Source organism: Athene noctua, chromosome 5 (assembly GCF_965140245.1).
Source record: "Athene noctua chromosome 5, bAthNoc1.hap1.1, whole genome shotgun sequence".
NCBI lineage: Eukaryota > Metazoa > Chordata > Aves > Strigiformes > Strigidae > Athene > Athene noctua.
The window spans coordinates 10310319-10335153 of record NC_134041.1 but is presented as its reverse complement, the minus strand read 5'-3'; the positions used below and the strand labels follow the sequence as shown (position 1 = coordinate 10335153).

Here is a 24835-nt window from a genome sequence, read left to right as displayed (position 1 = left end):
CAGAGAACTATCAGTGCTGCAATTTTCAGGGGAAATCCACTCTTCAGGCTATCCTGGGTGCTTTTTCATGATGCTGTCTTCATATAGATGAATCGGGGAAAAATTAAGTACACTAGGCTTATTAACATTTCTTTAATTAGTAACAGAACAAAAATGTTTCGATTTTTGCTGATTATTTTACACAGAAAATATTAGAATGATGTATCAGGTGGTTTTATGTCCATTTTTGCTCTATTTCTGTGTAAAAATATACATCTGGTACACAAGATTTAGAAAAATAGATTTTCACAACAGAATAAGTGCTTTGAGCACTAAAAATTCACTTGTGCACTTTAATGTTGGCCTAAATATTTACATTTTCTAGCCACATCCTCTCCCTACCCCAAAAATGGTCAAACCCCAGATTATAAATATCAGCTATGTCTGGTATACAAAACTTTCCCAGAAAAGGGATAGGAAACACAAACATAACAATGCTGTGGCTCAGACAACTTGATTTTAACTCCCCAAAAAGAGTAAAAAAAAATAAAAACACTTCAACTCTTGACAAAAGAAAAATGGCACAGGGAACACACCACTAGTTATCAGGCATTGCAGGCAGATGGGGAAGAAATTTTGAGATGTGATACCTTTCAGGGGAATAATGGCACAGACCATGTAGCAATAGTACGCTTTCAAAAGGTCAAAAAAGTTTAAGAAGGACTGATCTTGTCTTTTTTGAAGAACAGGATAGATTAGATATCTCTTAAACTCCTTCTTCACCTGATTTACTGTGCTGTAGGATTGGATAATGAAAAAACAACAATTTCTACGGCCAGCATCTACTGATCTTGAGAAAAAATAACATGTCAGGAAATGCTGACATGTTTAAAGTGTTGTTTTCTGGCAATAGTTTCTTTCCACCACTTTCTGAGTCTTTCTTGGGTAGACTCTGCTGATCACACTGAAAAGTGGCCTAGTTCTCCTCCTCTGTCACGGGGACACCTTGTCCAAGCAGTGCTGGACGCAACTTCAAACATCATGATGTTCCCTCTGCCAAGTGTCAAAAGTCCCTTGTGGGGAAAAATGGTCCATTTGGTAAAGTATGAATTAGGGCAGAAGGGGAGACATTCATAACTCATGGTAGAAAACATCAGCAACTAACCACAAGAAGGCAGCTGGGATCAAATCACCAGCTTTGCAGAGCTGATCTCAGATGATGTTATTACAAACCCACTGTGTGTGGGAAAGGTAACAGACATCACTTGGTAGACAAGGTCACACCTGCTCACAGGGCAGGAATCACTAATAAAACATTTGCAGATCAGTGTAGCTGAGGCTGAAACAAGAGGAAAGGTAGCTGAAGGGATGTTATCAGACATGGGATTGAGTCTTCGAAACCAGAGTGTGAACAAGTCAACCAGACTTGCCTCGTTCTCCAGTAAGTCGGTGGCTTTCTAAGATTGAGATCTGCTAGAAAAAAACATCTGTCCAGAGGTGCTTGGCAAGTTTAGGATTCAGCCCTGGCCTGAAGAGGCTCTTCTGCAGCATTCATAGTCCACTGAGTTGAAATGCCCAGAGCGAGTCCTTGGGAAGAGGTCTCCCACCACAGGGTGTCTTGTCCCATCGGACTCTGAATGAGCCAGCTGAGTTCGGCTGCCAAAATGCTTCAGTGGCAAATTCGTTCTGTCATTTCTTTCTGCGTTGAAATGGGAGAGAAAAGAACGAAACAGTAAGTGCAAAAGACAGGTTTTAGGAGAGTGACACGTCAGGCAGTTTGGTAGGGGTCCAAAAACAACCCAAGAAAGTGACCGTGGGAGTCTCAGGCAGCATTTCTGTATTCCCCATGCCAGCCCTTCTGGGAACTGCTCTGCCTCAGCAGCTCCTTCCCTGGCATCCTCCTCGGTCTCTGTGGCACAAGGCTATTTTGGCCGTGCCTTAGCTTTGAGAGCCGTCCAAGGAAAGAGCATTGGCTGAGATGTTGAAAGATGCAGGTCCTGCTCCTGATTGAGCCACGGAGTAGCCAGACAAGGCGGTGCCACTCTCACAGACTTCGTTTGCAGCTGCCTTGGGAGACAGGACACAGAGCTGCTCCTGGCTCTCGCTTCAGGAGGTGACAACAGCTCACCCAGAGGACCTGTGGTTTTGCCAAGGGATCCCACAGTCACACTGCAACGCAAATGAGTGCTAATAACAGAGGGCCACAGGAAACCTCCTGCTCTGTTTAGGTTAACAGACTGTTTTCTTTAGCCAGGATGGCAACATACCAGCTGCATTAGGATGCATAGCCTTCTGCTAGTGGAAAATGGTGTTTGTCCTTGCCTTAAGGAGCTCAACTATAGCTTGAAAATCATGTACATTGCTGCAGCGAGGCAAGTCTGTGATTCTCTCCAGCTCATCAGGTTCATGGCTGTGTGCACACAGACCCCTTCACGCACCCCAGCGGAAGGTCTGCACAGTAAATGTACTCCCAAAATAGATCTGAAGTAGGACTGGTGTGTGGAGAAGGAAGGAAGGATGCAGCTCTGAAAAAAGAACTAGGAAAGTAGGATGACCCTTGGATAACCCTATAGAAGGCCCTTTAGTGATATAACCAAGGGGGAGAGAAGCTGCAATCTCAGCTCTTCAGTGCTGAGAGCTTTGTTTTTAAAATCCATCGGGGGAGAGTGGCAAAGAGAGGTCTTCTCTGTAGGAGTAACATGCAAAATCACTTGAGCACAGAACCCTGCCATCAAATGAAAAGCTGATGCTCTCCCACAAGATCACGTTGCAAACGGGAAGTGTTTGCAAACATCTCAGAAAGAGAAAGAAGAGGGGGAGTGAGAAGACTGAACATCCTCTTGCAACAGCATCCAGCCCACCCCAGTAGCACAGCAGCACGCACAACGGCAGCCTTGAACAGGATGGGTTGCCAAGCTGCCTGCAAGTTCCTCAAGCTGGCCCCAAATGTCCAAGGCATTCATCACACTCTGGAAATCCCCACAGCTCTGCCTTCGTATGTCACCAGCTGGACCTCTGCCAGCGCTGCTGCCCAGCACCATGACCTGCCCTTGAAAAGGAAGCAAGTGCATGGCTTCTCTCTGTGCCCATATTTCTTGATTTGTTAAGAGAGTGAATCACTGCCTTGGGCTAGTTCTGCCTGCACAAAGGATCTATCTCATTCTCAACTCCCAAGATTTGCTGCTAAGAAATCACATCCCAGAGAAGCTTGGCAAAAGGGAAATGAAGGCAGCCAAGGAAGATTCAGCCAGAGGCATGCTTAGAAACCAGGAACTCCTTCATCCCACAATCCCTTCAATTTTTCTAAACTATTTGGGCCTAACAGGACATTTTCTGGCTGGGGAGGTGCTGTTTCTTTTCTTTCTTCTTACTCCTAAATCTGAAAACTGGGTGTCCTCAGCATAAAGCCCACATCTGGAAAGCTCCAACCACAATACAGCACTCAGACCTGCTGTCCTGCTCCAGATGTGCCTCCTCCACATGCTCAGTGGCCTTCCATAGCAGGGAACAGGCACCTCTGCAGGCAGGAGTCTCCTCTGTCATGGGATTCATGTGCACTAACTCTGGCCATCTAAATGCAAGATTAGGACAGTTGTCTCAGCTCATGAGGCAGTCAAGAGAGACTGAACCTCTCAAGGACAGTTCATCTCATCCCTACTGAGAGATTATCATCTTTCCACAAACCTTAAGAACTTAAAAAACTAAACTCTGCAGTCTTAGCTTAAAATGAAGGCAGATGCAATGCACTGTCTGTCCTTGCTTAAGTGTCAAACCAGCTGATTTAAAAACATTTAGGAGCAGGGTGACAGCTATGGTGCAGCCCAGTGAGAAGAGGAATGAGCAATGCAAGTCTCTGGTGCTCTGCCCTGGGCGTGGGAGAATAATTAGCCACAGGAAAGTGGACCAAGGTCAAGTGTAAAGTGCTGGAGAGGTTGGATGTTACTATTTGTGCATCTTCACAACTGCTGCTGAAGCAAAGCCAGAACAGCATGAATACTGGGCTTCCCACATGCTCCACAGTGAACCCGAGCCACACCAGGCTCCTGGGGACTCGTTGGAAAGCCCCTGGGATGCACATGAAGAAACTTCCCATTATTGCTTTCCCTGACTGCAGCAGAGAGAAACGCTGTTGGAAGCTACTGGATCAATCCTAACCCATAACTCTGGGACTGATGGCAGTGTCAAGTGACAGCCTCCCTGGGGTAGCAGCATGGCCAGAAGGATCACTTGCAGTTTTTGAAAGTTCACAAGCTGCAGCCACTTGTATCTCCCCCCTCAGCTCAGCATTGCATCCAGGACACAGCCATCCTCTGGTTGCAGGACACTCTTATACATACCTACAAGTCATTGCCTGAGGGAAGGTCTCCCACGTGGTTAGGTCTGCTTGGGGCTTGGATGCCAGGTGATGGGCACACCAAGAAGTGAGACACAGATAGACCAGAAGTAAATGTGAGTCATTTCCTTGTAGTTTAACCTTGATTGCATCACAGAGGAAAATCTGTTCATCTTAGATTCATCCAGACCCGTAAATCATCTCATGTTGCATGTGAGTCACTGGCACTGAAAACCTATTTAGCAATGTCAGCCTCTGCTTTGGCTATTAGGTGCTAATTATTTACTTTAGCATGCATCAGTCAAAGGAGATTACACCATTATGGACTGTATATCAATGCTAAAGAAGTTTGTCATAGGGAGCAGTGGTCAGGAAGACTAACAGAGGACAGAGTGACTGAGCTGCCATTTTCTGGAGCTGAGAGCCGTTGTGATAATATAGGTCAAAATCAAACTCTATGAAATAATTAATGTCAATGCTCTTGTCATTCAAGTCTCCCCCGATTAGATTATCTCTCCATCCCCCCAGATCACGATCAGACAGGCAGCAAATTGACTGAGACAAATGAAAACAGAGAAAGAGTAAAGTGCCCAGCACTTAGGGGCAGGGGCATCCCACCCACCTCCAGATACTCCAGAACAGGCAGCTCATGCTTGGACTTTTCTCAGCTTTTTCTCTCTGGGATCAGATCCTCTTGGTCTTCCCTGGTGCTCTGCTGCTGGGTACGGCCTTTTCTGCAAACTAGCCCTTATCACAGCATGCTACCTACTGGGTTCCCTATTAATTCTTCTCCTCGTTGCAACATGTCCTCCCTAGGTCCGACCACACTCAACTTTGCCTATGACACACTTGCTTCTGTTACAAAACTATATGCATTTTCTAGTTTATGTGCCTGGGCTGTCTGGCCTCTGCTTCCCACCAGTCCTGCTGTTTTCAAGAACTCTCACTCTCTGCTTGGCTAATTGCTTCCCAAGGGAGGCTGCAGAGAAACTTGAAGCTCCAGCAAGGCCCCTCCAGCTTGGACTCTGTAGCTGTTGTCTGGAGCTACATGTCCTGCAGCCTCATTGTAATTCACACTAGGATCTCAAGCAGGGACCTCAGTCCGCTAATAGGAAAACTCAAGACTGTGGAGAGAAGACTTGGGCTCAAACCTGACCCCTGAAAGTCACGTGGACACAACTGGCTGGAAACACTTTGATGTGCAAATTGCATTAAGAGCTACCAAGACAGGATGACACTATGTTACAGTGGTCCTGAGGATACTTAAGAGCGATTCATATATATGGCTGCAGAGGCAAAGTTTAAGGAGGGTTTTCAAAGGGTAAAGGGCTTCCTCAGTGTTGCTGGGAATTTCTCTCTCAGAGCACCAAGGCTGATGGTTACAGGACAGAAAATGTGGGTGTGCTTCTGAGGTAGGGTGGCTGAAGGAGTCTGAAGAGGGTGACTGCACTGCTCAGAATCCAGCCCGCACCTGAATCTACCAGTGCTGTGTTCAGGCCACACCACTCTCACCCCCTCCACCTCCCCATCCCTGGGGCGTCCTTACCAAAGGCTCCAGCTCCCGATGGTCAATGAGGCTGAACTCCCTGATGAAGTAGTAAAAGTGCTTGTAGCAGGTGTTGACATGAGCCTCAGCACCCATGTTGATGATGCTGTCAAAGTGGTGGATGTAGACATGGACAAAGACACGGAACAGGCGAGTGAGGATCTTAGTGCAAACTTGCTGGAACTGCTTGGGGAAGGGAACACCTGCAAAGCAGAAGCAAGTTGGAAGCCATTTGACCATTAAAAAAAAAAAACCAGCTAGCTTTTAAATGTCAGGCAGTCGTGGATGATGAAGAAGGACTCCCTTGGGTGGTGTCAAGAGTGACAGCTACATTGAGGCAATGTGCCATCTAACTCTCCCCACATGCTTCCTCATTGCTCAACTAGCAGTTTCACACAGACATGGTCTGAGGATTTAGAGAGTTGCCCTAGGAGAGGAAACTTCTCATTCAGTGGAGGAGGCCAAATCTCTCCACATCTGGCTCTGTCGAGAGCAATCTGGAAGAGGATCCTTCTGCCCTCTCTCCCTGCCTTTCCCCTACAAACCTGTGCAGGCACAGCATAACTCAAATTTACCCAGGTCCACGAACAAAACTAAACCTCCTCCTGCCTTCTCTGGTCCTCTGAATCAGTTCATGGTTCATACTGTTTTTCTCCACACACCCTCAGCCATCACTTCTGATGTATCAGCAGAAACAGGTGTGGTTTCTACCTTTTTTCATGATCCTCATTTCAAACAAATGTCTCATCAAAACAGGAAGAAAACTGCCCATCTTAATGATTCTTAGGCTGTAATTTCATTGCACCTGTATGATGCTCCCTCCTGAGATGTCCTCCCAGAATGTCCCTCCAGATGTCCCTCCAGAACAGGACCCACGACATGTTGATCTATAACTTTTAGCCTTGTCCCACACAAGGACACAATTTCATACTCTACATTTCCATCCTTGTCTAAATGCACTGCCATTACAGTGAAAATCTCAGAGGTATGATACAGTGAGTGTCAGCAAGCTTGGGGTAAATCTCTAAAGGAAACAGGGCTTTGAAGCTCTGAACATATTTTTTGTGAGGAGGAAAACAAAACAACTGGAATTTGTTTTCCTGAAGCTTCTTCCTCTCCCCTGAGCAATTCAATGCAAATTTGCAAAGAACGAAATAAAAACCTCCCTTCCCACGGTTGTACCAGCCTCCTCCCTTAGCTTCTTATTAATGCAGCACATAACCTCTTAAAAATCTTTCCAAACAATCTCCACTCAACCCTGGCCAGCTCACACAATTTGCGCTGTGGAAAGCATCAGCAAATCTCTTCACTAAAATAATTTAAAATGGTAATATTATCTTTGAATCTTTCTCATCAGCCTTGCTAGGCAATTAAACTATTTTTCCCAAAGGCTCCTGGCAGTTTTGTTTCCCAGCAGCAGTTCTATGCCCCTCTCCTCTGTGGGTGGCAAATGCAAAGGATCTGTCCCTCTAGCATCATGCATGGAGCCTGTGTTTTGAACGGCCAGGGTTCTGCAGATGCTGGGTTCAGTATCACAGTACTCATAACAGAAAATAATCTTTGGTCTAAAATAGTGTCATCCTCAGCCCAGTCCAGGCTCACTTTGCTTTGTGCACAGCGTGGGTGCAGCAGGCAGCACAGAAGCACGTGTACTTGTGCACAGGTGGATGTCCCAGCCACCACTTGGAGGAGGACACGTATCTCGGCTCAGCATAACACAAACACAGAGAGGTGGTTTGGAGACTGATTCAGAGCCACTGCTCTGCATAACCACGAACATGTTGCAGCCACAGGGATGCTCCCACAGCAGGGACCTTGGCATTACCTGTTTTACTGCCAGCTCTAACAGATCCCGTTATGACTTTCTGGGAAAGGTGTTCATATCTGGCAAAGTATGACCAGGCTCTTCCCATGCCAGCGGTTTAGGGATGGTACTGGAGGTCTGCTCCTGCCCTGCACCCTTGACCGAGGAGCTCTCCTTGCCTACCAGTTGCATAAGGACAGGGATCAAAGAGAGATCTTCAGGTTTACCTGCAGTCAGGAGGGACATGGTGCTTTATCAACAGCTTCATTTGAGCTTTTTGCACTGAGTGAGAATTTGCTGAGCAAATCAAATCTGTAATGACCCAGCCGGGGACTCAGATGTGCCATTAGGGTGGCCCCTGCAGACCAGCTTTGATGAACCAGTCAAGAAACACCTTTTTTTAATATAGAAAAATTAATTTTGGTAAGTAATTTCTTATGAGCATGCGTTGCCAGGCCCCAGTTGGGGAATACACACTGTTCTGAACAGCCTGTCTCCCTGGGACCACAGGTGAGCGGTTATTGCCAGGAACTCAGCAAGGTGCCAGCAGGCAGACAGCAACGTGTTTGTTGCCTCCAGTTTGTCACCCGTCCCACTTGCCTAGTGCTTCCTCCAGTCAAAGCAGGCAGCGAGGAAGAAATCAGGCCTGACCAGCCACTGGGTGTTTATCATCAAACTGCAAAGAGTGATAGTGAAGGCAAGCAGCAAACCTCAGCCTAGTCCTGAGCTGAGAAAGAAAAAAGATCAGATGGTGAACAGCAGATCAAAAAGATCTCAGACTCCCAAGGCTGATAGCATTGACAGTCCAGATACTGTGGTTAGATGAGCCAACTCCAGAGCTGGCAAATGGTGAAAGTGGCCTTCTACCACTTTTGTCCTGAGGTTAGCCAGGAACTGTCTTGTCCTATAAATCAGTTACCAGCAAGTCTTCATGGACATGCTGGCAGCTGAGAGACTTAGAGGGAAGACACCTCCAGCTACATGCTGGGTTCTCCAAAAGCAGCTCTTGCGTCAGGGAACAGAGATTTAACATGAATCATAGAATAGTTTGGGGTGGAAGAGAGACCTTTAAAGGTTATCTAGACCAAATCTTGTGGCAATTGGCAATTATGGGAGCTGCTGAGCTACCCTATACATAATGATGCCTGGAAAGATATCAAGCTGCCAGGACCTACAAGCACCCTTCTGGGCTACCCCACCACTGTGCTTTCACATGAACCCAGCAGCAGCACCAGCTCCCAGGACGTGAGGCTGGGCTGCTCTTCTTTCTGTCCATCACAAGGTGTCAGCATGTGGCCATTCCCTCCAGACAGGGCTAGGCTGTAGTGGTGGCTGGCTGTCACTAATGGACTTTGACAAGTCACCCCTCAGCCTACCGTGTCATGACACCACCACCCGCTATGGTCCTTCAGGTCCAGGGATTACTGGGATCTGGTTTTCTCCCCGCATCACCCCTCCCACTCGCACACATGCCCAGGGAGGCACAGGTAGTCCCAGCAGCACCGGGCACAACCCTGGGCCATTGGGTCCTGCTTCCTCTCCCTGTGCTGCAGCCGCATCTGCACCTCCTGTGCCAGGACCCTCAATACAGGCTACGGATGCTTGACTGGACCTTGTGTCTGGCATGGGAGAGTGCTCCAGTTGATCAAAGCACTTCCCTGCGGGAAGGAAGTAAGGCGGATATCTGATAAGCAGGTTGCCTCCACCAGCAGAAGTCGTGCCTCACTGCTGATCTCTAGTCACTTGAAAAGCAACCCACAGCAGCCCCAGCAGGCACTGGCCATGCTGGCAAGGAGCTAGAGAAACTACCCATCCCCTCGCCGAGAGCTGAAAGGGCTCCCCAGTAACAGCTTCATCTGACCAACCCAAGGAGAGCAGCAGAAAGTTCAGCCGTAAAAACGGCTTGCCCTGGGTCACGGCTGCTAGTGCAGCGGATGTCCAGCAGCCAACGCATGTGACATCCTCTCCAGCACGCGAGGGGACACAGCGAGAGCAGGCTGTGCCTCCTCCCTGCAGCCAGGTGCGCGTTGCAGTCAGCACGTCCCAGAAAGGAGGAAGCCCTGGGACAGGGATCTCGGCACTGGCCATGCACCTATCCTGCCCTTGCTGCTGTAAACCGAGCGGCCAGGCCACTGTACACTGATGTTAGATATGTTCTGCTGCTAGAGGGGGTCACCATGACAGCAAGTGGGGAGCAATGGGGCCCATTTCCCCAGAATGCAGGGTGGCAGGTGGCTCCCACCTCCCTGCCAGGCTGGGCCAGGCAGATCAGTGTTACAACCGGTGGCAGAAAGACCCATTAGTGGCCAAGACGCCAATAAGCAGCACTTGGGAACGTGGAAGTGGTGGCCCTTGCTTGGGGGACTTTCTCCATCTCAGAGGTGGTGCATGGTGGCACAAACCAGCAGGAGTAGCAGCTTGGTGAGGTGAAGGGATGAGGCTGGTGGGACTGACTCTGCATGGCTGAGATGACCTGTTAGCAGAAGTATTCTGGCAGGCCGGAGCAAAGTCAGGATTGTCAGTTTTGACAAACCACCATGGCAGGGTGACGCTTGGGTTTGCTTCACCCTTCCCAGCCCTGCACACATACAGGGACCCAGCAACATCATCCCAGTGCATCCCACTTATATTAGTCCCAGCTACCCCAAGGGACAGCAGAACACCACAAAATCCACCTGGGCTGATTTAAAGGCATTGAAATTACCTTCACATTTAATTCACTGGTGCTCATCATCCAGCAACCTTGGAGAAAGCAGCATCAAACCCACAATCTGTCAGGCAGTAGCCCCCCTCTCGCTCTTCTTGCGTGATGAGGGAGGAACCACAGGATGCAATGTGAGCTCGTTCAGATGCCAGGAAAAAGATTTATACACAACACCAGCTCTTCTCCTCCACACCTGTGATCATAGGTGTGTGCTACCCAGACGCTACACGCAGATGAGACAGCTGACTCATGGGAGCTCAGACGGACTCATGACAGCTGACGGCTGGGAGCATCCCCTGTCCCAGCATGGAAACGCAGCCAGATCCCGGGAGTGGAGCAGAGCAGCCATCCACGGCAACAGAAAAGGGAGAACCTTACCCATGCTCCAAGCCAGGGCAAAAGCTGTAAGTACAGCAGGTACAATTTTACTCACTGCGATGCAGCCAGCGTGCTGGCGAGCGGCATGACTCACAGCCCTGAAATGAATTAGCACCTTCAGTTTATCTTGGATGTTTTGCTTGAAAACCCCAAAGATGTGATTTAATGCTGCAAGAAATCTGTTTTCCCCACTCTGTGCTGATTGCTTTGAAACATAAGGAAACCATGTGGGACTGTGTGTAAAAGGAAATGAAAATGAGAGGTAACAAAGTGCCTGCGCTTACGGTAAGGGACTGCGAATGGCTCTTGGATCGCCTTCTGTCCCTAACCCTTGTGCTCCAGCCAATTTAATTTTTTCATGATGAATCAGTACTGGGAAGCTACTTGGCTTCTTGGCAGTTGTATTTTTTTCCCCTGAAAAAGCAGTAATTCAGTGATCAATTATTGTTGTTGCTATTATTTCTCAATTCCATTTTGGCGACTGTGGTGTTCAGTGATTCATTTTTTCCTAAAAATAAGTCTTTAAAGCCCCATTTAAAACTAGTGGTATGATGGCAGCTGCAAGCTGGTGTGGTGTTAATTTTGGAAGAAAATAGGCAGAAAAAAAGACAAATCATGTAAAAAATAGCCAGCTGAGAGAACAGCAATAATTAGTTGAATTCTGAACATATTTCTCCCGTTGTTATGGGGAGAAAGTATCGGATACTTCTACACTAAATTTTCTCTGGTTTTTATAATTGTTTTGCGACCATGGTTGAATGGCAGAGCTTGAGTTTTGAAAAGCTTTCCAAGAACTGTTCCAAAATCTCCTATGACTGATGCTCTTTAGAGCCACAGGCACATTTGGCAGAGAGCATGGAGTGTTTCCGGCGCTGGGTCTGGTCCAAACCCCACGTCTGCACTGATTTAATAATGGAGAGGTTTCAGCAGCCGGGCTGGTGCTGATGCAGGATGCCTGGCCTTGTGCAACCGACAGCCTGATGCTGGGCTGACTGGTGCAGATGCAGCCAACTGCCACGGGCCCTGCAAACACCATGCACTCAACCCTCCTCCCCAGTGTGCTACCACCCAGCAGCAGCTCCTTAAAACCAGGCACCAGGGGGCAGAACGATTACCGGGAGGAGTCAATATTTCCAAGTGGTAATTTGTTCATGTGGCCACTCACTGAAGAAATCTACTGATAGTTTTACCAGATGGTAAAAATACACCTGTAGAATCATTTATTCTTCTCTTTGCATGGGAACAATGCTTATTCTCCATTTAAATGTATTTTTCAGGACAGCCACATTGGTTGGAAGAGTGGAAACAGAGCTCCAGCGCATGCAAACTGATATGGGTTTGTCTGGGAAAACTGCTGCTGCTGCTGTAGATTTATAGTGATCAGGCTGGCGTAGTTCACCCCATGCAGGGATTTGTCTCATCTTGACCAGCAGACAAACAGGTTTCCTCTCCAGAGGAAGGATTATACAGCAAAGACTTTAAGCGGGACAAAGTCCTGCAGGTGGATTTCCCTGGGGATGGGGAAGATGCAGTATCTCCCCTCTGCCCCTTGCTGTGGTACGCGGAGGGCTTGGCAGCCCCTCCCCAGCCCCATTAAACCACCATAGGGATTTTCTGCTGGTGCATGTGTGTCATCCAAGGGCTATGGCCATGCTGGTTAACTCCACCAGGTCACAAGCTGTCTGCTGGCGTCAGGCTCCCTCGCTGCCGCTTCGGGTGTCAGCTGCCCCTCTGGCCTGGCTGCAGAGCCGGCACAAGCTCTGCATCACGTAGCTTGGCTAAACCAAAGGTGTTTGTCACCTGGGTTACTCTGCTCCCCTCCCACCTTCGACATGTGCTGAAGGACCAGATACTTTAGTGGTGCAAATCAGCCCAGCTCTGCTCCAGTCACTGGAGTTGTGCTGATGTACCCTAGTCAAGGTCTTCCCCATGATGCCAAAGGACCCTGTGAGCCCACAAGCCAGTGAACCATCTCTGCTCATTTCCTGCTGAGTCTCTCATCCCAGGCTGAAGGATTTCCCTGCTCCAACCCATGCAATACCTCTCCCTTAACTGTCAGGACAGCCTTGAGCAAGCCCCACTGAATCATGTGCTGCTTCAGGCTTTGTAGCTTTTGGACTGAGAAGGATGCTGAGGTTAGCCTCAGGCAACATTAGCAAGCTTGGGGAGCACTTGCTGTTTCTAAAAAAAGAAAAAAGAAAAGAAAAAGCCTGTTTTGTCTGTGGTCAGGTGCCCTTAGCCAGGGAAATCTTTGTGCTGGGACAGTTTCATTGCACATGGCAAAGAGGAGCCAGGAGGGAAAGCTGAGATGCACACAGCTCACGAACCGCCCTCTGAGATGGTGGTCAGCCCTGCTGGTGAACCTCTCTGGTACAAGCAGGAGTGGAACAAATCTTCATGCTAAATCCCATCTCTGTTACTAATACTGAAGACCCTCAATGCAACTCCAAAGCATGAAATTTATGATTTCACCCCCATAACCTCATCAGGCTCCTTTCCCCTCCTTAAAACAGTTCACATCTCCCCTGTGTCCTCTTGGTGCCTTATTCCCCTTCTCCTGGGTCTTTTCCCAAGGGTCTGGCTTTTTAGGAGGGAGGCTGAGCATATCTGTTTGCTCACCCTGGCCACTGCCCCCAAGCCTTGCGTCCCTCCCTGCTGCATGTCCCCCAGCCCCCCGTCATCCGGTGTGGCGACGAGGAGCAGCCCCCCATCAGGAACAGGCGGATGTGACATTTCCCTTCAGCCAAACACCTCCATCTTCTGAAACGCCAGAGCTGCCGAGCAATTACCCAGTGCACAAAGCAGGCCTGTGAAAGGCAGTTAACTAGGGACACACTGACAACTAAATGCCGCTTGCTCCCTCCTCCCCCTGCCTCCCACAAGAGCCTTTCATGCATTTTAAAGTGTGATCTCAGACTAAGTTCCCTTTTGCATGTGTGAGGCCAGAGCCACAAAGACACGCCGGCAAGGGGACTGAAGTCACTCAGGGACACAAGGGTCCCTGCAACAAAGGAGCTTGGAAGAGGGACTCCAGAAATGGCTTTGGAAGAGAAAAAAATGTGTTTGCCCCATGAGAGCCTGCAGCCAGCCTGGATCTCACCCAGAACTGCCCCCATGTCAAAAGTGGAAACCAGAGGCACCAGCCATCCCTCCCCATGTTGGGATGTGTTACACCTCAGATGGAGAAGTGCTAGAAATGGAGTTAAAACCAGCAGGACCACAACTGTGCTTGACTTTTGTGCCTCCAAGGGAGACGTGGGAGAGTGGAGGGTGCTGCAATGCCATCGTCCCTCCGTGGCTGCCTGTTTTCCACAGTGTTAAGACTCCCTCTAGCCCTGACTACCCAGAGCAACTTTCAAGCAGCATCACATCCCAAATCCCACCAGAAAGGCATGAAATTGGATCCGGACACTCTCCTGTCTGGCCAGAGGGAAAACGCAGTAAATCCACAACTGCACCCCTGCTTTAATGGTGCACAGAACCTCTCCTTGGGAACCAGGCACCTTTGGAAAGAGGAATACCCAGCCTGTACCCTGTGGCTTCCATGTTGCCCCTTGGCAGCAGCAAACCTGTGCCCAGCTGCAGCCAGAATCAACAGGGACGTTGTCCCCAGCAGTGCTGGGGCTGCTGGCACGCAGCATCCTGCACTGACAGTCAGCCAGCCACGCTTCCAGCCTCCTCCGTCTGCCAGGATATGTGGAGCCCTCTGAGCCCACCTGGGAGGGATGCCTCCATGGCACAGTGAATGCCCCTGGTGAATCCCTAGGGCTGACTCCCCTGCACGCCCTGAAAGCAGCCTATCTGCCTGCAGTCTGTCTGCCTGGCCTGGCCCAGACCGCCAGCAAGGATAAGAAGGCAGCAATTGCCTGCAGGTCTTGGCTTCAGGTGATGGAGGGAGAGAGAAAGAAACCCCTAGAAGGGGAGTTTTACCCCCCTAACCCCAGACAAAGCCAGTTCAGCCAGGTCAGACCAGGGGCCTGGATGGTCACATCATCCCAGACGCCAAAATGATAGTTTGGCACAACTAGCCTGCAGGCTCTCCTCTTGCTTACAGAGACCCTCAACCCCATCCGAGCCTTGGAGGGCCAGAGACTCCCAAAAGACACACAACTAGATACTACAGGTCAGCCAAATGGGGCTACAGCAGTTAGTGGCTGCCCATAAACCCACACAGACTATTTTCTTCAATGTTTCCCAGCATATTAATGAAAATTCTGAGCCTAAACTGCACTGATTTCATACAGCTTTGTTGGCTGTGCTGCTTGGGAAAACAAAAAAGGTCAAGTAGACTTGCAAAGCCATGCCTTCCATTCCCTCACCCCCCATCCCATCTGCGTCACGCCCCCCAGCTCCTTAAATCTTTTACATTCAAGTAGCTTTGTGTTTCATCTGAAAAGCAACTGCTCCAAGGCACAGCCCAAGGATCCAGCAGCCTCACCTGCCAACGCATCAGCTCCAACCCTTGAGCTGATCTCCCCAAAGGACAAGAAGGCAGCTAAGTAGAAGAGCTACTGTCAGCCCTGGCAGCTGCCAAACACTGCAGGTCAGCAGCAGAGAGGTTAGTTTGCAAGTTATGTTGACTTTAGCAGCTGCTGCAAGCTCCTAAGGCCAAACATTTTGAAGGGGTGCATCATACACCTGGGGGTTGGCAGCTGGAAAGGCCAGATCCTGGGGACAGGCATCTCTGCTCAGGTGATGCCTCAGCTAAATAGCAAGATGTGATGTATAATCAGGGCTGAGATCAATTAGCAGAGATGTAAAGGAGCTAAGAAGTGAAGCAGACAGGTGGGACAAGGGTTAGACCTTGGGACCATGAACCTACCTGGAAAACCAGAAATAAATTGAGTTGGCTAGTCAAGAGAAGAGCATGCTGCAGGGATGCGATGACCATCTCTAACCAGCCCTGTGGCTCAGCTTCTTGGGGAAGGGCAAGGAAGCTGATGACCTACCAGTCCCCATTTCTCACAAGCACAGAATACTTGAAAAAAGTTCAAGCACAGAAAAGGAGAACATTGTTTTCCACATCCCGTAGGAGCAGGATGAGGAATCCCAAGATCAATTTGCAGCAAAGGGGTGTGGGGACAGACAACGAGGAACACCTGAAGAGGAAAGGCCATCGTCCCTGGGATCGTAAAGTTCAGCAGTACCAACCCTGAGGTGCACCAGTGGCTTGGGAACCTGCACCAGTTACAACCCCAGCCTTCTCACAAAGAACTAGAGCACACTCACCTATCCTGGTGGGGAAGATGTCCTCGTTGTTAATGAGCATCTCAATCCAGTCCATCAGCATACACATGTATTGTGGGGCTGACAGTTTGGTTGGCTTCTTGTATTTGCTATCATCCTGCCACCTGTACTCGTACTTGAGTCCACCAGACATGATAGGGCAGCTCTTTTCTGTGCAGTACTCTGACATGGTGCCGTAGATGAGGTTGATGCGGTTGAAGAAGTCCACCACGTGCACGGCGATCCAGTCATTGATGCTCTCGCCAGGAGGCAGCTGCACTACTGCTTTCAGATCCAGCCCGGACTTGAGGGAGGCCTGGGCTTTCTTGTACAGCTCAAAGCGCTGGGTGCCCGGCTCAAACTTCTTTCGAGGACGAAATGTTTTGTCTTTGTTGAACACTTGCTTGAGACACAATGCCATCATGGGCAGGGTCAGCCAGGGTGAGGGCAGAGGCTCAGCACAACGTGAAACCCAAGGCTGGCGTCTTCAGGGGTGGAGGTTTCTGAGAGGATAAAGACAAATTCCAGTCACATATGAAGCCAGCTGCACATGTGGGAACACTCGCAAGGATGAGTTTGCACCAAGACACTGGCTGGCCCTGCTGCTCTGGCAGCACATAGGGATGGAGATTTGGGGTGAGCTCCTGGCCCCTCCACACCCACTAGAGTGGCCTGGAGCAGCTGCTGCCACCTCACGGAGCAGCTCCTGGCACCACAGAGGGTGAGCACTGCTACACGTGCCCCATGCAGGGCTTGATGGCAGACAATGCCCTTTGCCCCTCCTGAACATGCCAGGAGCTCGTGGGGCTCCAGCCAGCATCTTACCTCCAGGGCTTTTATCAGTAACTGCAGCAATAAAGCGAGAGCCGCGATATCAGCAGAGATCACCAGCCTGGGCAGACCCAACCCGGTGGCCCAACCCTCTCCCAGCAAAGGGGAAGTGTCTTTTTCCCAGGGATTTCTCAGTACAAATAACCCCCGACCCTGCCGTGGTGGCTGGCGAGCAATGCCCTGGGGAGCACGCTGCGACCGCAGCTGGCTGCTGGTTCACACAGCCCCAGCACCGAGATCAATAGGAAAAGGGGGGATTATTTTTGTTGTTCTGCCTCGTGTGTTTGTCCAAAAGAACAAAACACGCATCTGAAGAAGGGAAGTGGCAGCCCAGCACAGCAACAGACATGCCAGGACGCGGCCGGCCCTCCAGGCATGCACACAATGCACACAGGAGCCGTTGGGGTGGCCAGCCAATGCTCCGGGTGACTCGGTCTGGAAGTCACAGCTCAGCAAAGTGCTGAGCTCACCCCTTCCTGCCTGAGGTTAGCAATACAGATGAAGGCTGTGGTATTTCCCTTTTTTTTCCTTTTCCTCCCTGAAGCTCCAGCGGAAATCCCATCCACCACAGGCTGTCTTGGACAGGCTGAAAATTTTGTTACCTGCACTCATCACCAGTGGTGGTAGCATGAGATCAAGACCCCCTTGTGCTAAATGCTTTGCTGAAGTTTAGGGAAGAGAAGGTCCTCTAACAGCCTCCCCCTGATGGGAGGAGATGGAGAAAGAGTTAAAAAAAAAAGGAAGAAAAAGATTCATGGAAAGGGGAAGTGACTTACCCAAAGTCACGAGCAGGAGGGAATAGTGCCCAAGAAAAACTTGGATGCACATTCATCATTTAAAAAACAGCTTTTAGCTAAAAGCTTGCTATATAAACTCTGTTTTGTAAACTTTGTCCTGAGCCACAGGCAGATCCTATTTTGCCCAGCAGAGACCAGCTAAACATCTTGCAAGAGAAACCCTGTGCTCCCATCAAAGCCCACCCATAGGGGCATCACTAGGAAGCAGCAGGACCTAGTGATCCTCCCAAGCACCAGCAGGATCTGCCCGACGGGGACTTCTATACCACAGCCAGCATGTGGCTGTGAGGGGAAAACCCTAGTGTGGGTGGAAACCCCAGCATGAGTGCTGTTAGTGCACTAACCCTGGCCTTTCCCGCAGGTTGGAGCGTTGCTTTGCCACTGATGTGTAGCTCACGGCATGGTGGTACCAAACCCCTCCGTGCTCTACTGTACCCATGTACAACCTGACCTGAAACCATCTGTTTTTAGGTGCTTTTTGCCCCATGGAGGGGATCACAGCCATCACACAATGTTATGCAGTATGATTTTAATACTGGGGTATCTGCAAACCTTCTCCAGCTCATGTGGCTGGGTGGGATTTGAATGGCTCCAGCCCTGTTGTCCTCATTTATTGCCAAAGGACAATGAGTGAGGGATGTTTCTTGGATGCTTTTTCCTCCCCAGACCCAAGCAGCTGGCTCCAACCATGTCAAAGAACTTTTCCCCACCTCAAAAAGAGAGCATGAGCTCTCCAAAATCCCAGCGGATGGAGGGAGTCACATCCTGACTCCTACCTGTCCCGAGGGGAAGGGTCTCTGGTACTGCAGCCCCGAGGGAGCCCCCGGAGGCCAGGGGACTCTGGGCACAGCCAGGCTGTAAAGAGCAGCCCTTATCTGGGGCTTCCCACCCCACTGTCATGTATGCAAGGCTCATCCTGTTAACACCTCTTAAAAAAGCCTCCTGGGAGTTTGCTAATGCGTTAGAGTTTCTAAAGTACATACATATACATTTCTATATAACCACTGCAGTGAGGATCCTAATCTAATAACACAGGAAGTGTTGGGATACCCTTTGGGATGAGGCATCCTGCAGGGTCTGCCAGTATGGAGGTAGGTGCCCTGGTGCTGAGCAGTGCCAGGCCCTGCAGCCAGGGAGGGAGGGAGGGAGAGGCCAGCAGCACCTCTGGTGCTTTTGCCTCCCCTCAAAGCACTTGTCACTAACTGGCTCTGCCACCAAGCCAGGACCCACCAACCAGACTGTCCATACCCTCATACATGGATTGCTTTTCCTCTCTCTCCTGTCACCAGCCAGCAGGAGAGGGCTCTGGCTGAAACACAAAGGCCATTAAAATAAGCAAAAAACCCCAGTCGTGCCCCTAATGAGCAGTCAGAATCTCCCCATCTGACAGTTGGCTGCTTCCCAGGACAGGGATGATGCAGTACCTGCTAATCCATCCTGCAGCTTCTTCACCCCCATCCCCAGCCAGTCCACAACCCCCAACAAAGCTGAGCAGCCCCTTGGCCCAGCACCCAAAGCCCAGTGACCATCACCCCTCAGGGCTGGACAGCACCACACCAGGTAGACAGAGGTTGAACAACTTGGTTATCCCCGTGTTACACCAGACCGACCCTACCAGGTCACACAGTCCCTCTGGGTTAACATCAGTACTGACAGGGACTGGGATCTAACCCAGGAGGTTTCCCTGGGATTTCAGCAAGGCAAGTTGTGACAACAGACATTTCTCCTTGTCACCATTTCTACTGGCCTCAGCTCCGTTTGCTCTGCTCCAGGGGCTATTGCTGCTTGTAGGCTCTTCCATGCAGAGACAGGGTTGTTCCGGGGTGATGAGAAGCCACCTGGCAGATGATATCCCATCAAAACTGTCACTTGCAGGGGCCATCAGCAGTGAAATCAGTTCTTCATGAATATGGTGGGGACGTCCCTTGTTCCTGTGCCTCACACTTCAAGTCTTCTGCAAATATTATGCCACTAACTGGGAAATAAACTCTGCATCTGATCTCCTGAAGCCAGACCCATAACTCACCCCACAACTGCATCTCTGCACCATCTGCAACTGGATCTCTATCACCCTGCAAGCTGCCCTCATTCATCAGGCAGGTGGGAATGTGCTTCACTACCAACCAAGAAAAACACCAGTTTAAAAAAAAAACAAAGAGCAATGAACCTGCTAAACATCTGCCAGGTGTTTTCCTACCATGCATCTGTTAGACATTCCCAGGAACAGAGGAGCAAGTGCCCAAGTGCTCAGAGCAGAGCTGTCCCCCGAGCCCGTGGGACGCCAGCACATCACCACAGCCTCTCTGCTCCCCGGGCAGCAGCACACGCTGGAGTCATGCAAGTTGTTTTGCTTTCAGGATCCTCGCCAGCATCACTACCAAATTACCAAGTCATTAAAAGGCCGTGTCAATCTTTACTGGAGAAAAATGTTCTCCAGAAATTAAATTTAACACAAAGCCAAAAACACATCCTAGGATTTATGATCCGAAAAAGCAGAGAGAGGCACCAAGCCAAAGAACAGATTTGTTTTCTACCTCGCTCCAAAGCTTTCATTGCCCAGAGAAATCAATGTGCAGGGAAGGATGTGAGCAGCATAGGGAGGGAGCTGCGCAGAGGCCAGGACCAAGGCTTGAAATACCAGCTCTGGCCCTTGCATCTGGGGCGCTCAGATGGGATGTATCCGCTCGGAACAAACAGGCTCTGCAAAGTCACCAGTGCCTCAGTTTCCCCTGGGACAGACACACAGCACTCGCCCCCGCCCTCTGGGAAGAGAAGCAAAGTCCTTTGGGAATGGACCCAGGCACATCCCAAGTCTAACTGGTGGAAAAGGGCATCAGCAGCAAATGCCAGACCAGATTTTCCTGGTGTCCACTTTTATGCATCCGACTCGGCCGGTGCTCTTCCATCACTGGCCAGGATCTTGAGACAGATCCACAAAAAGAGGTGGAAAATGGGAGACTTTCCAAGGTTCAGCTGTGGTGCGGAGTTCAGTTGAGCCTGATGTTCAGAGCTGTCGCGTTCCTGGAAATTAGGCCATGGTCCGCTGGGGCTTAGGGAGCGACAGGAGACCCGCCCAAGTCCAAACCGCGGCTCACACTGCCTGTTTTGGGAAATTTGAAGGGCAAGCTGCCATTCAACAAGCTTAGACAGCAGCTTCCTACAACATGACCATACACATCCCGCTGCCAGCCCATGCTGGCGGGGCCTGGACCGGCACTGTGGCGGCAGCCTGCAGCTCTCTGCCTTCAGTTCCCATGTACAGAATCAAAGCTTCCCCAAGAGGAACCTTGGCAAAGGCTGCAACCCCACTTCACCACACCAAGGTTCCCATCATGGGGTGGTGCTGGCACCCCAGGGGCTCACACGTCCCTTTCTGACACATCTGCAAACACCCAGATCAAACCTTGTCCCTCTCCCAGGAGTGGACAGGGAGTGAAGCAGGGCAGCCACGGAGCCAGACACCTTTTCCACTGTCACCCCATGTCTCTGCCAAGGACAACTGAAGGAGGATGAACAAAGCTGCTGGGTGGAAAGAGGCTGCTGCTTCCTATGGGATGCCCACGCCATGGCATGCCTGGTGCTCGCCCCCATTCACGCTCCCAAAATAGCCTCAGCTTTTCAGAGGACTGGCTACAAACCCATGTGAGGAGCCACAAAACCCTGTCCACGGCTGTGAAGATTGCTGGCTTCAGTTCTGCCCCTATTTTTAACAAGCAACAGCAGAAGCAGAACTCAGTTGGGTTTAGCAAGAACCAGATGAGCACAGGATTAAGCTCTGCAATGGCAAGACAGAGCTGCTGCCGGGTGTGTAGCAGGCAGACACATGAAAAACTGATTTCCTAGATTGCTGGCAGGTCCTGAGATGAAAGGAAATGAACTGGATCGGGTGGATATAAGTTCAGGGTCAAACTAAGCTGCTAATTTCAGACTTGAGAGTTGTTTTGGTGGTGAAGGCTTTGTTGGAAATTAGAAACAACTCTGAAAGGTCTGTTTAGAAACTGGCAAAACAAAAGGGGAAAGCAGGCAGAGCAGTGGGAGGGGGGCTTCCTCCCTCCAATCCTGCAAGCGCGGGCAAGGTCACCAAAGAAATCCTCCAGTTTTGACCCCAACAAAGCTTTAGTCAGAAACCCAGCAGGAAGGATTGGTCAGACACACTGCTGGTCTCCAGGGTGACAACACCAGGGATGGTCCCACGGTCCCTGCCTCAGTTTCCCCAGTTTCAAAAACTCCTTTCCCTCCCCAGGCTGCCTTTATATTAAGGGCTGCAAAAGCAAAAGCTTTGGGGGAAAATGCTTTGCAGCATTAATGATTGTGGAGGGTAGGGAGAGAGGAAGGCTCCAACACCTGGATCTGGCCCAAGACAGTTACACACTCTCACAATATCTGACTGGAAACTGCAGGCGGGTGCTTTAGTGACACGCTCCAGCCCTCGCCAGCAGTGCAACAGCTGGGAGCACAACAAGGGGTCCAATGCTACAGGCAATCCGCAGGGTGACTCTAGCTCCTACTGCTTGGGGAACAGGCTGTGGAGGGAGAGTGCGTATCCAGGCAGCTTCAGGCACCATAGAGCAAACATAGGTTAAATGTAAACATAACCTAAATGTAGGTTAAATTCTACCAGCTCTGCACATCCCCCTTGGGCTTCCCCGGGGCATCTTGCCTTCAGCCACCCAGAGTCTACTTCTGCTTCCCTGCTTTAGGGGAATCCCATCTCCCCACCACAGGCAGTGTAAAAGTCCCCTCCTGCCCTGTCCCGGGCAGAAGAGCAGGGCAGGCATCAGCTCAGCCACTGTCTGCCAGAGCCCTGAAACCGCCAGCCAGCCTCCAGATGGACAGTCTGACCAGAAACCAGCTGGCCCTAGGGCTCAGCTGGCTTTTCGCTGCTCTAGGAAGCGTTACTGTCTGGCTGCTGACTTGACAGTCCTGTCTCTGAGATTCCCTTCAAGCCCCAGAGAAGTCCTGTTGCAAAGTTTGGTCTTCAACTTGTCCTAGAGCATCTTTGCAACCAGGACTTCTTCCTAGTGGGTTTGTGCCCCAAAGAACAAGGGTACTTCTCCTGAGCAACCCTTGAACTGCAGCCACCCTAGCCCCAGTCCAGGCAGGGGCTGTGGGCGCACAGTTCTCCCTGGGAAGGAAACGTATCCCCTCTTTTCCAGCTTTTGTGATAGCCACGTCTGGTTTTAATTGTCTAAGGAAGGAGGGCTGCAGAAGGAGGATACTAGTGAGCACAGTCTCGGGGTGCTGGCCCCGCTCCCTCTGTGCTTCCTGCTGGAGCCAAGCCCCAGCTGGGCTGGCCGTGAGAAACGGGGTTATTGGCTGCCGATCCCAAATATAACCCAAACGATGGAAAATTCCAGGAAACAAGCCAAGATGCTGGGAGGGGGATCAAGGCTCAGCACACGGGCGGGCTGGGGGAGCTGCAAAGAAGCCCGGAGCTCTCAGCAGCATCTCCCTGCGGCCAAACCCTCCTTCTGCAAACCCTCCTGGTGCCGCGGAGACTCACGAGAGGTGTGAGCATCCTCTGAGGTAGCCCCGAGCACCTGCCTCTGGAGCAGCCACCTCCGGAGCAGCAGCAGAACTCACCCCCCTGTGCCCTGGCTGGGGGCAGCTGCCAGTGGGAAGCCGTGTTGGTGCTTCCTCCGGTGCTCGGAAATCCCCAGCTCGTGCAAAACGGACCCAGCATGACTTCCAGGAACTGGACTGCGCACAACTTGGCTTGCTCCCCAGCTGGCCCCCTGCTCTGTCCCACTCCTTGCCCTGTCTCCCTGCCACACCACCAGCAAAGCAGAAGCTCCCTGAGGAGCACAGCCTGGCCCAAAGGCACTGGAAAAGTTTTTCCTGAGTCACCCAAGATGCCTCCAAGCAGAAAACCAAAGCCCCAACTCTCCAGGCTAGAGGCAGCATGTTCAGTTCATTTTGGGGGTGATACCTGATGGGGCTGGGGGCTCTTTGGTGGTACCTCATTCCTGGGAGCTGGGATCTCGCTGCTGCCACCAGTGACTTGCTGGGAGCCCTGCAAAGAGGTGTCCAACGGCTTCCACTATGCCCGACTGCTCTGGTTCAGTCCCAAGGGTGATTACTCTGCCGTCAGAGCCGTAATCCCAAACACCGGGAGCTCCAGGCCTCTGAGCTCAAGGAAGAAGATGAGAGAAGATAAACCAGCTGCTGAAAACCCATCTCCACTGCTCGTTCTCACTCAGTTCCACCCCACACCACCCACAACTTTCTTCCCTCCCTCCAACACCGGCAAAGCCACTGCTGGGACTGTCCCACCCGGGAAACAGGTGTCTGCCCACACTGTGTTCTGCCTTTCCCTGCGGGTCCCCCCCTCCCTTTCCCTGCGCACCGCAGGCCATCTGCAGGAATCCCTGCCCTGCCGCCACCGGCTCCCAGACCCTCATGCATCCCCGGAACAGGCTGCCTTGGTATTTGCACCCTGGCAGCTGACTGAGACATGCTGGAGGAAGGGAAAGAGCCCTCTGCAGGCGTCCGTGCCCGACTGAGTGAAGGATTGCTCCTTCCCAGGCTAACCCCAGCTAGGTCTTGCTCAACCCATGCTGAAAAGCACCCCAGGAGCATCCTCAGGGGTGGGGCACTGGCTTTTTCTACCCCCAGGACTCACCTCATCCCCCTGCACGCCCAGCTTCCAGCCCCAAATCCCTCTGTAGCACTTTCTGCTCTTATTGAAGAAAAAAAAAAAAGAAGAAAAAAGCCCATGTGAGGCTCCCTGTTGGGACTGTCGACAGCTGGGGGATCGCAGCAGCAGAGAGAGCTGCTGCGCTCTGGCGCTCACTGGGGTTTCGTTAGAGAAACTCAGGGCTGAGGGTTTTTCTCTAGCCGGTGATGTCACATCCTGACCCTGCCCGCAGCTCCAGCTGTCCCTGTAAAACCCGCGGGGAAGCCGGCCTGCGAGCCCCCGCCAGCACCACGGCAGGCACCCATGCTCACGGGCAGGCACCCACACCCACTCCCACACACCATTCCTGAATGTTGAGGTCCTTTTTGGTGTGCAGTCCCATGCCGCTGTCTGGCTCCAGGCTTTCACAGGACAGCAACGCGCTGAAAGGAGATGAAATCCTGCAGTACTTTCCCCCCCCGCCTTCTTTTGCACAGTCCCTCTCCCTTCATGCTTCCCCCTCTGCACGCACACAAAAATCAGTCGGAGGTTTCAGTGCCAGGCCAAGCTGGAGGCCATCCAAAACAGAAAAGCCAAAGAGAGGGAAAAGAAGAAACCAGA

The 24835-nt window shown here is 51.0% G+C and overlaps 1 protein-coding gene across 2 annotated transcripts; it reads right to left on the bottom strand.

Annotated features, from left to right (window-relative positions):
* Positions 1-23775, bottom strand: MOB3C (MOB kinase activator 3C). 2 transcript variants are annotated; one of them, XM_074908115.1, is made up of 4 exons: positions 23528-23775; positions 15974-16473; positions 5859-6061; positions 1508-1678 (listed from the first exon to the last, which is right to left on the bottom strand). In XM_074908115.1, the coding sequence occupies exons 2-4, from the start codon at positions 16392-16394 to the stop codon at positions 1649-1651; spliced, it is 654 nt and encodes a 217-aa protein (XP_074764216.1). In that variant the 5' UTR covers positions 16395-16473; positions 23528-23775; the 3' UTR covers positions 1508-1648. The 2 variants fall into 2 exon arrangements, with proteins under 2 accessions (XP_074764217.1, XP_074764216.1); XM_074908116.1 differs by lacking the exon at positions 5859-6061 and having other exon boundaries at positions 1-1678.
* Positions 23776-24835: the final 1060 nt, after the last annotated feature.